The 15,617-nt window shown below is 40.1% G+C and overlaps 1 protein-coding gene across 1 annotated transcript in view; it reads left to right on the top strand.

Annotated features, from left to right (window-relative positions):
* zfpm1 (zinc finger protein, FOG family member 1) overlaps positions 1-15,617 on the top strand; it is an 82,437-nt gene that overhangs the window by 33,743 nt on the left and 33,077 nt on the right. The window contains exons 2-3 of the mRNA XM_053622977.1: positions 1,285-1,428; positions 7,079-7,225. Coding sequence (XP_053478952.1) covers positions 1,285-1,428; positions 7,079-7,225 — 291 coding nt within the window. The remainder of the gene's footprint in view (positions 1-1,284; positions 1,429-7,078; positions 7,226-15,617) is intronic.

Raw genomic sequence — 15,617 nt, 5'->3', positions numbered from 1 at the left:
ATGGGATCGATCTTTTTCCTTCCCTCCTTTCTCCCTTCATTATTAAGGTCCAAATCTAACTATGTTAATTTTATCTGAAATTACAGTGAACCATGCAGGCGTGGAAGTCGGAATTAGCCTAAAGATGTTTCATTTACAAAGACAGAAACACTTTGTCAGGGAGCGATTGTTTGGAAGCATTATCTCCACCACGTTTTAATTGCTTTGGAAGTGAAATTAACAGAATTAGAAAAATTGCCTTTGCCTTTTTCTACAAGGCTCTTTATTCACGGGTATTGTTGCGTGCTTTGTATAGATTATAGACCTCTTTGTTTGAGGAGTGTAAATATATACGCCTCCAGTCACGGCTTTAGCTCTGAACAATCCCCTCTTCATTTGACACAATGAAAATTAATTTACAAACACTGTCAAAATTCGACATTTTTCCAAAACACTGGGTGCCCGTACGGCTCTTTATACCCTAATAATGCAGAGGAGTTTTATATTTATGGACTCATTTCTGCTCTCCACCATCCACAGTCTTAGATCTGAGCTGAAGGATGAATTAATATGCAGTCAGGGTGCGTACTTTGGGGAATAATGTGATTTGTATAATGGAATAAAACATTCTTCTCTAGTTAGGGAATGTGTTTTATTCTCAATTAGACTAAAGTAACTAAATTACAATGTCCCTTTTTTTTAATTAACTGCATTGCATATTTAACTCTAGTAGCTCATGCTTCAACTATAATTTTTTTTTAATGAATCTATAAAAAGGAAAATCAACACATTTTAGCATTTTTATTCATTTATTTATTACTGATATTTTCAATTGAAGACAGTTTAGGAAAAGGTATTATCATTGCTGACTGTAATGATGACACTTGCGAATTAATCACTTCTAAGTGTCTCTTATAACATATACATCCATTTAGCTGGTGTTCATAAGCTGTGGGATTTCCATCCAATTAAACCTTTATGGGAATTGGGGTTGGAATATAATCAGGGGTTTCCTCCTATAATGAATCGCAATATAATCTTATATTTATAGCCTTCCCTCAGTGCTCTATAATCGTTAACGCCGGCTATTTGTGTAACTTAGTGCACAGACGGACTTCTTGCTTTAACATGATATATATGTATTAATGATCTAGTGGTAGAGTTGCATTTCTGTTCTAATTTCTATGGCTGTTATACATATTTATACACAACGTGTAGACCTTCATTTTTATTATATAATATCTAATTATCTGCCAGATATGTTCAGGTGTTATTTACGCTCATTCTCTATCTCTCTGTTTGTAGGTTCTATTGGGGATCTTGATGGTGGAGAAGACAATCCACCTGATGATGTCAGTCTCTCGGGGGAAGAGGCAGGGGCCTCGGACCAGGATGACTCGGCGGAGTGCGATGAGTCCAGTCCCTCCTTTGCGCCTCTTTATAATGAAGGTAAAAAAACAATACATTATCAAATCAAACGATTTTCACCTCAGTTATTCTAAAATGATCCTTTGCTTTGAAGCCTTGTGTAATAATGACGGTAATCAGACCTGCCCTCTCGTCAGCCTCATTAAACCTGCCCATGTGGTATCTGTATGCTTGACTGGGATCGATATAAGATCAGGCAGTTTGTTGCCTGGTGTGATAGTATATCTATGATCTGCCTCTTTCTTGTTATGGCCCTTGTTATGCAAACTGTAGTAGAGGGAATTTAATATTCATCGACGGTAAAAGGTATGAAGATGCAGTATGCTGTACAGTATATTTCAATTAGAATGTTCTTGATATTTGTAATATAGATATTGCTGGGACGTTTTGCAGGAATTTCTTTTATTTCCTTTGCAAAGAACGGAATAACGAGTGCAAGAGCCAGGTACTCTGTGTATCCTGCCTGCCCGTGTTCACTTCCCAGTCTGTTTTGTTAGTCTTATTTCAGACAATACGTTCAAAGATAAAATGCTGTTTCTCTTTTTAAACTGGAAAATTCCTATTTTTGTGCAATTTTGTGTTGCAGTGATAAGAGCTTGTTTGTTGGCTGTTTCTGAAAAAATGCATGGAAACTTTGTCAGGTGCTAATCAGCAATAGATTAGAGCTTATTCTCATGTGTGAGTGAGTGTATGTGTCTGTACTTAAAAAAAAAAAAAAAAAAAAAAAAATTTATATATATATATATATATATATATATATATATATATATATATATATATAATTTTATTATTATTTTTTTATTTAAGGAATGTATGAGTAATGCAGTCACGCTGAGAGGGCCCTATGCATTTGCATGAGATGATTGTGACAGAAGGATATTTTATCATTTTAAATTGAACTTTTGTATATTGTATCATCTGTGCAGGCATCTACGTGTTTCATCCTTGGTTTTGTGCTTTGTAGCTACATAAAGCAAAAAGGCCACGTCACCATATTCTGCATCTCTCTCTATATCTCTCACTATCTCTCTCTTTTTGAGCTCCTCTGTTGCCCGGTGCTGCTATTATCAGGCTTCTGTAAATCAGCCGTGTTTGACGAACCTGCTCTTTCAACCTGCGATCAATACCAGGTCTTTATCAGGCCAGTACTGGCTAATAAAGGCCAGCTCTCTTATCCACCATCTGGGAGAGAAAGACACAGGCGATAACCACTTGATAACTGCCTGAGAAAAACATTCAACCAGTCACAGGATACATAGTGCTGTTAAGCCCTGCACCGGCCACCTGTACACCATTTATTAACAGCATATGTATGATGATGATAACGTGGTACATTGGACAGAGGAACTCCGTAAAGAAATAGGGGCTGTACTGAATGTCTTGGTTGGTGCCTGAGCAGAAAGGAGCAGAGATGATGATGATGATGATCATATTGATGGGTCTTTGTCCACGTCAGCACAGTGGGGGTAAAGCCAAAGGGAACATGTTGAGGTCAATGTGAGGTTAAAGCATCCCTGGAATTCTTAGTCTTGGAAATAATTCATATATACATGTTTGCTTAAATGACAACCATTTTTCTATAAAAAGGTATTCACGCCAGTGTCGTTTTTAAAAAAAACAAAAAACAACAATTTGTAACCAACACATCTGTACCATAGACAAGAGATTGAACATGGTCCTCTGTACTGAGGAAAGAAAGGATTATTTCAAACTCACTTTACTTTATTTCTAGAGCTGCAACAACTACTCGATAAAATCGATAATAATCGATTATGAAAATCGTTGTCGTTATCGAGTCTCATTATCGATTAGTTGGTCTACGTGCGGCACGGGGTACATTTACTCATTACATTACTTCTGTTCTGAAAACACACATCTGAGAGGAAATACTAAAGTTTATGTACTATACACTGATGTACTATACATTTACACTATGCATTATGTACTCCACCGTATAGTGTATGAATTTTAGAAGCGTAATATCATCGCAAATGGAACACTAGCATTTTTTTTACTAAACGGAAGTATAAGCTGTTTCCCAGTCAATGGCACTTGACGTGATATGTACGTAATGTGATGCCACCAGCTTGGGGTGGCTGTGGCTCAGATGGTGGAGTGGGTTGTCCACTAATCGTAGGGTTGGTGGTTCGATTCCCGGCCCACATGACTCCACATGCTGAAGTGTCTCAGGGCAAGACACTGAACCCAAAGTTGCTCCCGATGGCAAGTTAGCGCCTTGCATGACATCTCTGCTACCATTGGTGTGTGTGTGAGTGAATGAGACACAGTGTAAAGCACTTTGGGGAAAAAAGTGCTATGTAAGTGCAGACCATTTACCATTTAAAATATATATATATATATACACATACAGCTCATGTATGCCGACAGCCATATATATGTATGTACAGTATCTCACAAAAGTGAGTACACCCCTCACATTTTTGTAAATATTTGATTATATCTTTTCATGTGACAACACTGAAGAAATGACACTTTGCTACAATGTAAAGTAGTGAGTGCACAGCTTGTGTAACGGTGTAAATTTGCTGTCCCCTCAAAATAACTCAACACCCAGTCATTAATGTCTAAACCACTGGCAACAAAAGTGAGTACACCCCTAAGTGAAAATGTCCAAATTGTCAATATTTCGTGTGGCCACCATTATTTTCCAGCACTGCCTTAACCCTCTTGGGCATGGAGTTCACCAGAGCTTCACAGGTTGCCACTGGAGTCCTCTTCCACTCCTCCATGACGACATCACGGAGCTGGTGGATGTTAGAGACCTTGTGCTCCTCCACCTTCCGTTTGAGGATGCCCCACAGATGCTCAATAGGGTTTAGGTCTGGAGACCTGCTTGGCCAGTCCATCACCTTCACCCTCAGCTTCTTTAGCAAGGCAGTGGTCATCCTGGAGTACATTCCGAAGTACATGTTGGCATTCATGGTTCCCTCAATGATCTGTAGCTCCCCAGTGCCGGCAGCACTCATGCAGCCCCAGACCATGACACTCCCACCGCCATGCTTGACTGTAGGCAAGACACACTTGTCTTTGTACTCCTCACCTGGTTGCCGCCACACATGCTTGACACCACCTGAACCAAATAAGTTTATCTTGCTCTCATCAGACGACAGGACATGGTTCAGTAATCCATGTCCTTAGTCTGCTTGTCTTCAGCAAACTGTTTGCGGGCTTTCTTGTGCATCATCTTTAGAAGAAGCTTCCTTCTGGGACAACAGCCATGCAGACCAATTTGATGCAATTTTGATGATGGTCTGAGTACTGACAGGCTGACCCCCCACCCCTTCAACCTCTGCAGCAATGCTGGCAGCACTCGTACGTCTATTTCCCAAAGACAACCTCTGGATATGACGCTGAGCACGTGCACTCAACTTCTTTGGTCGACCATGGCGAGGTCTGTTCTGAGTGGAACCTGTCCTGTTAAACCGCTGTATGCTCTTGGCCACCGTGCTGCAGCTAAGTGTCAAGGTCTTGGAAATCTTCTTATAGCCTAGGCCATCTTTATGTAGAGCAACAATTCTTTTTTTCAGATCCTCAGAGAGTTCTTTGCCATGAGGTGCCATGTTGAACTTCCAGTGACCAGTACGAGGGAGTGTGAGACCAATGACAGCAAATTTAACACACCAGCTCCCCATTCACACCTGAGACCTTGTAACACTTACAAGTCACATGACACCGGGGAGGGAAAATGGCTAATTGGGCCCAATTTGGACATTTTCACTTAGGGGTGTACTCACTTTTGTTGCCAGCGGTTTAACACTCAGTTTGTAGATTTTATTTATAAATACAAAAAAGGGAACTGAAAGTTTGTGCCCCCCATCCGATTCATCAAAAATAAATCGGCTGACTAATCAATTATGAAAATAATCGCTAGTTGCAGTCCTATTTATTTCCATGTCTAAGGGCAGTTCTGTCAATAATCATTTCAAATATGTGACTGTATAATGCAATTTCAGATCTACAAGCATTACACTCTAAAAATAAAGGTTGTTGAAAAAGATTAGAGAATGTCTTACCAAAGCTGTTTCTATTGCAACACTGGAGTACATAACCACAGATTCATCTGTCTGAAGATGTAGTCCCAGCTATGAAAGGATATATTATACAGGTTTAGAGCTTAACTTACAAATACAAATCCATGAAAGTATCTTACAAAAAATAAATTTTTCACATAAACATTGATTGATGCCAACAACAGCTGCCCTCAGACTTGCATGATAATTGAGTACTGAGCAGATACAGAGAAATGTCTGTTCTTGTTCAGTGGGTAAAGATTAGGTTTGGTCTAAGAGTTAATTCAAGCACAACTCTACATATGAAGGCTACAGAAGTGGCCACACACACACACCATACACACTTGAGCCATATGTGTTCCTTTGTAAAGAGCTTAACCTTGTCTTCTTGTATGGTGCGTGTCTAAATTGTTTCAATTGTAACTAAAAAAAAAAAAGAGTAGATCTTTGAGAAATGAGTGTGGATTGAGGCTGGGGAGTTGTTCTGAAGCTAGCTGGGTGACTTTGCCCTCCAGGTGTGACAGAGGAAGTTGCTCTTATCAGATGTATGTATGTGGTTCGGTTGTGCGAGAGAGAGAGAGAGAGAGAGAGAGAGAGAGAGAGTGGGTGTGTGTGGCAGAATGGGTTGAGGAGCAGGGCTGGTGCCAGTGAAGGCCCCCCTTTTCCCGATACCTGCCGTCTCAGCTCTGATGATATGGGAGATAATATTGATAATATTAGATGCAATAACTGTGGCTCCAGCTCCACTATCCCAGCTGAGCATTGCAGGATAAAATCAATGTGCCATTCAATGTGATTTATAGCTGAAAATAATGGCATTGTTTAGGTTTGGAGGGGGGCACATGCAGCATAGAGCGTGTGTTTGTACATGTATGTGTGTATATGAAAGTGGTCTAGGGTAAGCATGGTTTCTGGAGGTTGTGTGTGTGTGTGTGTGTGTGTGTGTGTGTGTGTGTGTGTGTGTTTTGAGAGAGATTTATTTGACAATGCAGATCTAATCTCTCTACTATTACATTAATAATAGCAGTCACGCAGGTTGACGTTTATGGCTGGTATCGATCGGCGGCTATCTCTGCTTTATCGCTGTGGGAATGTGAGGGTAAACGCGGCCTTTGTGCATGCAGATAAGCTTATTTCAGTGTGGGGTGATTAGGTTGGGGGCTTTAGGAAGAAAAAGGGATAGTGAGAAGGAAAAGAAAGACAGCCCTCTGTCATTGCTCAGGAAGAATCATTAGTCTCACGGTTGGTACAGTGGTACTTCAGAGTGTGTGTGTGTGTGTGTGTGGGGGGGGGGGGCATGTAGGAGACGGACACAAAGAGAGACACAGAGAATCCTATAAGTAAGCTGATTATTTTGATCAGAGGAACTCACTAATCACCTTAATTTGCTTTAATGAAAGGCAAACACACATTACCTTTAAGGAAGGCTTTTTTCACATGGCAAATCAAAAGAACCTGAGTGTTTGGGGAGGCATCGGGTTACTGGTGTACAAAGACTTTTATTTAAACCGTCTTTGATCATCAGACAGGAGCCGCCACATTCGTAAAGCACCTCTGTGTAGTTAAACATGCCCTTAGAATAAATTGGATATTAGTAGAAAGTCATTTAGGAATTGTTGTTCACTCTTTGCTCCCAACAGAGCCCAGAACACACGAATCTCCAGACACACCAGACATTGATGAGGAAGATGAGAAAGGCTGGAAACCCAGTGACGAGGAAGAGATACAGATGGAAGACAAGGAGGAGGAGGAGGAGGAGGAAGTGGAGTCAAACTGGAATGGCCCAGGTCAGTGTCGCCACTCTTTACTTAGACCTGTCTGTCTTTTATTGCCTGGTGAATGATGAATGAGTCACAGTCTACAGTCTCTTGTGTACAGCAGTCATTGTGTGCACTCTCCTGAAAGCCCTGATGTCATAGGTGGCCAGTCATAAAGTAATAACTCCTTTTCAGTGTGTTTATTATTTGGACAGTGGTTGAACGGTCAGCTTCTGGCATACCTTATTATCAACTATGACAAGCTGTAAGTAAACTAGCTCAAATCAGTCACCTTTGAACTTATTAAAAACCTAGTTAGTTGAACTTGTAAAAAAAACCTAGTCGGTTTCTGTTGCCCCACAGGACATATATTGCCACCCACACCCCACCCCAGCACAACTGGGGCGTATTGAGACTTGTCAATACTCAAACTACTGCAGCTTATTCTGGCCAAGTCATCCTATTTATTGCCTTTTATTAACTTGTTAATAAAAAAGAATCAAACGGGACCACATGAAAATAGGAGTCTTTTTTTTCTTCTTCTTTTTTATTTTTATTTTGGTATTTTCCATCTCACCCCTCACCCGCAGCCCCCCACTGCAATTCCCACAGTTTGAATACCTCTGCCCTAGGCTAATACATGTTCATGGATTAAAGATCTCCATCACCACGATGGACTTCTGCCATATCCGTCGCATAGCGGCTCTATTTGAGATTTTCACATAATGCATGGAAGATTTCACTGCTGCATTTTAAAACCCTTATTTATTCAGTGGGGTTTTCAGTGCATTTTGGAAGAGTGTAGAGGCCCACTCACAGGGTCAGATAACGTTTATGTTTTCACTGAGGTGCTCTATAAATGAATTACTACATGGCAGTAGAGCATTGTATGTGTGTATATATATGATTTTATTAAAATGAACATAATAAATACAAAGTTTTTTTTTTTTACATGTCTTTAGCGATGTGTTGAAACATGGGGCAATGGTGCCTGACTTGCTGTATGAACTTTATGGCTGTGTATTATGTACACCTACCTTGTAACTACACTTACTGCCATTTTTCAGCTACATCTTCCATGTATGTCACTTTGTAGGTATAAAATTAGACTGTAGCCCTGTGTTACTATGTAATCAGTACCTGTCTGCAATGTCTGTTAATGGGATGTCTATAGCATCATGGCTGAATAGATATTATTTTGACAGTGGATCATTTTGGCAGTGGATCATTTTCTAACATGGTGCTGTGGCATGCTAGTATGAGGGTTTTTGTGTGTGTGTGTGTGTGTGTGTGTATATATGTGCGCGCGCGTGTCCACCACCACAAAAAAAGACTTGTCCTAGGGGACCTCCTCTTTTCAGTCATGAAGATTTTTTTAAATCCATGTCTGTAGAATCCTGAAATAGTGCAAACTGTAATCAGTACTTTTTCAGTAATGGTCTACACTTTTATATAGCGCTTTTTTAACCTTAGCGGTTCTACAAAGCGCTTAATACTGTATCTAATTCACATACACCCACACACCAGTGTTAGCAGAGCTGCCATGCAAAGTGCCAGCTTGCCATTGGGAGCAACTTGGGGTTCAGTGTCTTAATCTCTAATGCATTGTAGATTAACAGAATGATAACTATTCAGTCTTAACAGTCCAATATGTAACAAAATATTTGGAATAGTACTACAGTTTCAAAATATGGAAAGGTATAAAACTCATTATTTATTTCAGTAGAATAGGCCAGGCTATCCAAATGTATTTCAATTGTTTTATTTGAAGCATTTTATGAAAGCAGTATGTTTTCATGTAATATAGAACTTACTACAGTTACAACCTATCTGTGTATAGTGATTTTTAATATGAGGCATATTGGATATCATTTTCTTTTCTCATAACCCCATTTATATACAGCTTTCTCTGAAGCTTCCTATGAAGTTGCTTGTGTTAAGCACTGAAAGGCACTGGGATCATCACTTTCTGTGTCCTTGATCAAACTAATGTAGTGGTAATAACTGGGAGTATTTGATTTTATTAGCAAGTGATAAATTAGGTCCCCCTAATATTTAAGGTTATTTTTAGTGCAGAATGGGGAAATTGTATTTTTAATGTCTTTGTGTTGATGTTTTGATTATCATGGCATTGCAGCCTGACTGTTACAGTAATTGGAGCATTATTAATTGCTGCGTGGTTGCTACTTCGTGGCCATGCTGGTGATTGGAGCGTGATAGTTTTTTTTTTCTTTTCTTTCTTCTTCACAAACTAACTGCTGAGAGAGAGAGAGAGACAGGGAGAGGGAGAGAAGGGGAGAAGGAGAGAGATAGCCCTTCTATCAGTACTAGAGCAGACACTGCCTTTATCAGGAGCACGATTGGCAAAAGGGAAACTTTGACCGGTCTGAATTTTTCTCTTATCGTCACAACCCCCCCACAACACCAGTCTCTCCATCACTACAAATAGCCCCCCCCCCATCCCCATGCAAGCGTGCACTCCTTCCTTCTTGTCTTTTTTTTCTGCTTCCTTGAATGTCAGGAGTGGAGTGGCAGCAGGAGTCACACTCACTCATATGTTGGTTTGTTTTCTATCAGACTTTTTCTTATAAACCACAGAGAGTGGAACAGATAGGAACGTGGAACTTTATCAAATTACATTAGCACACGTAGATGTGGTCTGGTTTTGAGGGATGTGTAAGAAACGGCCCAACCCTGTGCCGTGATGTCACGTCCTGTTGGATTGCTGCTTTAAATTGTCCTCAAAGGCCAAGGAGCTGAGTGGAGCTTTAGTGCTGTCTCCTGTACTCCTGCTTTATCCCATCACTTTCTGCCAAACTCTTTTCACTAGAATTAGGCTAATTCACAAGTTATTGACTTCTGTTATTGACTTAATGACCTCTGTGGTTCATCAGTATGAATATTTCATTCATTCATTCATTTATTCATTCAGTCAACTTTACTAACTGCTTTGTCTTGGTCAAAGTAGTGTTGGATCCAGAGCTTATCCCAGGAACACCGAGTGTGAAGCAGGAATACACTTTAGCTGGGACACCCATCCATCACAGGCCACCATGCACACACACACTTTCACATGCTTATTCACACCTAGAAAAACACATGCTTTTCTTGAAGGTGGAAGGAAACCGGTGAACCCAGAGGAAACACACACACACAAGAAGATACAAATGTGTTTGTTTTTTCTTCTTCTGTAGGTCAATAGTTCTAAAAACATTTGTAGAAGGAAAACAAACTAATTAGTATTCTGGGCTGTATTAACCCTGTGGCTACCCTGTAGCTTTATCTGGGTGAGTTTTTGACCTGTGAGTTCATGAACCTCGGTCTTATGAGCCAACAGAAAACCAGACCACAGGACTGTGGTCTCTCTGGTTAGTAAAAAATGAAGGAGCCGCTTATTATTAAGTAGCGGCCACACTGGACTTCTGCCTCGCTATTTTCTTATGGCTGTTTGGCACATGTGTGTGGGGGGGGTATTATAACATCAGTTAGTCTACATGCTAGAAAAATACGTCTGATGGATCCGAGGAAGAGAAATTTAAATGGGTAAAAAGGTGGATTGTGCGTTTTTTTTGTGTGCTTTTAGTAAACAAATAGTAGCAACAAATAGGTCATTCAGTAATAAAAGTGCAGGGTAAATGTACCGCATCTCACCATTTTCTTTCCGTATATATGGTCTCGTAATTGTTCCTGTTTGCACATACAAGATTTTTTGTGATAATTTGTTTGATATTCTCCTTTCATGTCAGCAATAATTTAAAGCCACATACTGTATATTGCGCTATGCAGGTTGTACATAGCTATTTCAGGTTCAGCCAGAGTAAGACCGCTTCTCTTGTAAAAATTGTAAAGCAAAACCTCTTAGTCATTCCAAAGGTGCCTTTTTTTCCAACTGCGGAGGATTTCTCACAGCCTCCTTTACTTGGGCCTGTCGACTTTAACACCAGCAATACCCTAGACAACGCGGTGCCATGTGTTTCTGGAGTTTTGCTGTACATGTTTGAGTCGAAGTCAACTGTCAGCAGAGCTGCTGGTGATGGAGAGCTGCTGGGTCATCGCCTGGAGACATCGGATTTGTCTGAATGCTAGATAAAATAATATTACTTACTCTTACTGATGGAGAATTGCTGACAGTGTATAAAGAAGTTCTCTGTAGGTCTGATGTAGCAAGACATTCTGGGATTGAAAAGCCCCAAACTGAAACTCTTTTATTTTTATTTATTTATTTATTTATTTATTTATTTATTTTTGTGATTTTTGGAAATAGTGTGTGGGAAAGCATAAGGCAAAAATGCACTGATGAAACGTGTTTGCTGCTAACACACTGCTACAGTAGCGCTTCCTCTAGGGGGTGGGACATATACATTATAAAGTGCATTTAATTGGATGAACACAAGACTAGTACAGGATGAATCATCAAAAAAATCCAATTCAATTTTATTTGTATAGTGCTTTTTACAATGGACATTATCTCAAAGCAGCTTGACATAAATATATAAACACAGGATACAGATTGTGTGAGAATTTATCCCTATTGAGCGAGCCGGTGGCGATGGTGGCAAGGAAAAACTCCCTAAGACAATATGAGGAAGAAACCTTGAGAGGAACCAGACTCAGAAAGGAACCCATGCTCGTCTGGGTAACAACGGATAGTGTGAAAGTAAAAGAAAGTTCGTTATGGTTTTTATATGAAGTCTGTTTTTAAAAAATTTTTTTATTAAAGGAGACTTGAGTGAAAAACTGCATGTGGTAATTGCAGTCCTAAGGCCATAGCAGCAACCGTAGTCCCAGCAACCACAGCGAGAATGTCCATGTGGAATCGAGGTCCAAAACCATTTCCATGGTACTTCAAGCGGTACCATCCTCAAAGTTTACCTGGTAGTGATGAACTATAAATTAAAGCAAGACGGTCTTTTTTTAAACTTTATTTTATTAAATATACTATTGTATTGATGTCCATAACACTAAAGGATGGGTACAAAAAGCATTGATGCAATGATTTTATTTAATTTATTTATTTTTATTTCGTAGGCACTTTAAATTTGTGTTGCCTGGGTTTATTGTGTTGCAATGTCAATAAATATAATGCCATTATATTAGTTGATGCTAGTACGCAAGTTAATGTGCTAAACAGTAACAAGTGAAGAAAACCTTCTGTCTTCTGCTTGCATTAGAAATGATAACTTATAATAGAAGTTAAGCCACCATTAGCATTATCCTAAAGGGCATTGTTTAGAGGATTGTGGTGAGTTAGGGTGTGTCTGTAATCCTCTTTTCGTATCTGGAGTCAAGATAAGGGAAAATAACCTAGAAATTGTTATTCTGTAATAGTTATTGTCCTTGGATGAGATTCTAACTGCAGGTGTCATAGTTACTATACAGATGAGATAGGATCTTACAGTTAGGACGTTTCTGTAATACAGCCCCAGAGGAACAACTGATCAACATCTACTATTTGCTTACCAGTTTGTCCACATCTATTTCTATTTCTTTCCTGTTATTACAACCATAATGCCTTTAAAGGATATTGATATAATTGGATATTGATGTGCTGTTGTATTATAAGGCTAGCAAGGAGCACCATGGTATCATCAGTAGTGAAATTTGAAGCAGTAGTGCTGCTGATTCTTTATGAGTTTGGTTAACTGCTCCTGTATCTTTGTGCTAATGTCATTTATAGGGTGGAGTCGTATGAAATGGAATGATAGGTGGTGGCTAGGCTCAAGTGTCAGAATTAGTTGATAGGGCGGAGCGGCATTTTTAATCTATAACGTGTCCTGCTGCATGATATGCAAAATAAATTATGAAGAAAATATTATCTTCCGAATGACCTTGCTGGCTGGAGGGTTTGATATTTTCTTCTGTACTTAAAATTCTTGATATGCAAATGACCATCAGAGTAATCCCATCTAGCTGCCTGTCACTCTGGTCTCCTGCTCTCTCTCACTCGCTCTCTCTCTCTCTCTCTCTGTCTCTCTGTTTGTCTTTCAATCTCTCTCTCTCTCTCTCTCTCTCTCTCTCTCTCTCTCTCTCTCTCTCTCTCTGTCTGCCTGCCTGCCTGCCTGCCTGTCTGTCTGTCTGTCAATATGTCCCTCTTTGTATTCCTCTCTCTCTGATAGTCTCTCTCCCTGTCTGTCTCGCTCTCTCTGTTTGTGTTTCAGTCTCTCTCACTGTCTCTCTCTTTCTGTCTCCCTTTGTCTCTCTCTGTGTGTCTTTCTGTCAATATGCCCCTGTCTGTATCCCTTTGTCTCTCTCTCTGTCTAGCAGTGACTTTGTTTGTCTGTCAATATGTCCCTCTCTCTCTCTCTCTCTCTCTCTCTCTCTCTCTCCCTGTCTGCCTCTCACTGTCTGTCTCTCTTTGTTTGTTTCTCTATCTCTGGCTGCCTCTCTCTCTGTCTCCCTATCATTCAGTCTCTCTCTCTCGCCCTTTCTCTCTCTCTTTCTGTCTGTCTGTCTAACAACACTAAGCTACACACACACACATACATACACACTTTCTTATCCACCCGGTTATTTAAATTACAGCATAAACCATGTTAATGGTCGCTATAATAATGATTATTGGTATTTACCCAGTGCTGGTGTTGATCATATTTAATTCTAGTGGATCGAGGGAAGCTGTACATGCGTAATATCAGTGGCATTTAAACACGGATAAATTATTTGGCCGAGTTGGCATTAATGAGTGGTCTGGAGGCAGCCTGATAGGTGTTGAGGTGCAGTCCAGGTTTTCCTCTGTCAGCAGACATGCCGGCAAATCTGCATAGGCTTCCTGAAGAGTCCTGAGCTCTGGCAAATTGAAAACATATCAGGACCGTGCAGAGCGACGAGGAGGGGAGGAGAGGGGAGAGGGGGAGCAAAAAGAGAAGGGAAAAAGAACGATCTGAGAAATGGAAATTATTCAACCAAATTTCTGTGTCAGTTGTTGCCTTATTTAGTGGCTCTTCTAACCCCCCCCCCCACCATGTTTTTTTGCAGTAAAAGTATAAATATGTAGATGAGCTGGCAAATAATTTTCCACTTAAAAAAAAAAAAAAAGAGAAGTCTTATATAGAAACATGATTTGTGATTATTTTTCATGCTAATGAGCAAGCAAAGCGAAAATATCTATTTTGGCAGTTTGTTAATCATTTTGCTTTTAATTTAGACCACGAGTAGTAATGACATGCCGGCAAGTGTTTAATGAACGTGTTCGGATCATTCTCAGAGAGACAATAGGGAGAGTAGTGTGTAGCCTTTATCTTGCTCAGTCTAAAACACTCGACTGAGAAAGCAGAATGCGCTGGAGTGTCATTTTAGTCTTCCTCCTGTCTCTATTGTTTCTCAGTAGAAACACTGCGCTTCAGATCTCTACACTGCACTGTGTGGATACAATGTCCAATCCCGCTCCACATTTCAAAGCCAAATCACACACCTCCTACATCAGCTTATTTCAGTCTGCCATCATTTTCAGCTCAAGGACATGAGTGGCAGAGATCTTTTTTTTTTTTTTTTTAAATTATTATGATGTTTGCAGCGGTTTGGCTCTGTGGAGCTTTTGCACTGCAATTGTTCATGGAAGGAACAGAACAATAGCAGTCAATTAACTGTGTTTTTGTGAATAAGACATAACTATCCTTTGCTTTTTGTCCTCATGTGACCTCATTATGGAAGGCTTGATTACTTATTGGTCACAAATGTTAAAAAGACTTCTGCTCTATTCAAATACCTTTTGAATTGAAAAAAAAGGTATTTGTACAAATTCAATAGTGAATTTTTACATCTAAATGTGATCAAAGGTATCGGTTTTCCATTCAGAACAGAGGCCACTAGTTTTTCTTTAGATTTCTTTGGTTCTGAGAAGGAGAGAATAATGCTAACACAGGCTTTTACGAGAAGTCGTGTGGTATGTCGGAGGTGGGTGGGAAAAAAAAAAAAGAGTGAAAAGAGGAGAAACAAAACAAGTGCATATGAGTTCACAGCACTTTTTTTTCTGTATGTCGCCGTTTCTTAATGGTTGTGTGGGTGTGAATGTGTCTTGGTGGTAGAAACATTTCTCTAAAATGATAGAACCAGTGTTCCATGGAGGCCTGTGGGAAGTTTTATGGTTTTCAGTTAGTTGTCAGGTTTATCATCTCCTTCTCTTCAATCTGTCTTTATTTCTTTCTGAGAGGTGGCTGTGGTTGTGCGGCGGTGTGAGGGGCTCAGACGGAGCTGTTATCTGGGCTTGAACAGAGGCGGCTCAACGTCAGACCGTTAACCCCCGTCCCTTTTTCCCTGCTCCTCCTGCGAACACACACACTCGTGCACACACCACAGCACACCACACAAAACCACACCACAACACCACACCACACCACACCACACAACACTGTCTCTAACCCAAACCTGGTAGCACTGCTGTTTCACCCCACAGCCCAGGTCAATCTGCAATATCTCTCTCTCT

The sequence above is a fragment of the Ictalurus furcatus genome, chromosome 4, assembly GCF_023375685.1.
Source record: "Ictalurus furcatus strain D&B chromosome 4, Billie_1.0, whole genome shotgun sequence".
In the NCBI taxonomy this organism is placed as follows: Eukaryota; Metazoa; Chordata; class Actinopteri; order Siluriformes; family Ictaluridae; genus Ictalurus; species Ictalurus furcatus.
This window is presented reverse-complemented; position numbering and strand designations above follow the sequence as displayed.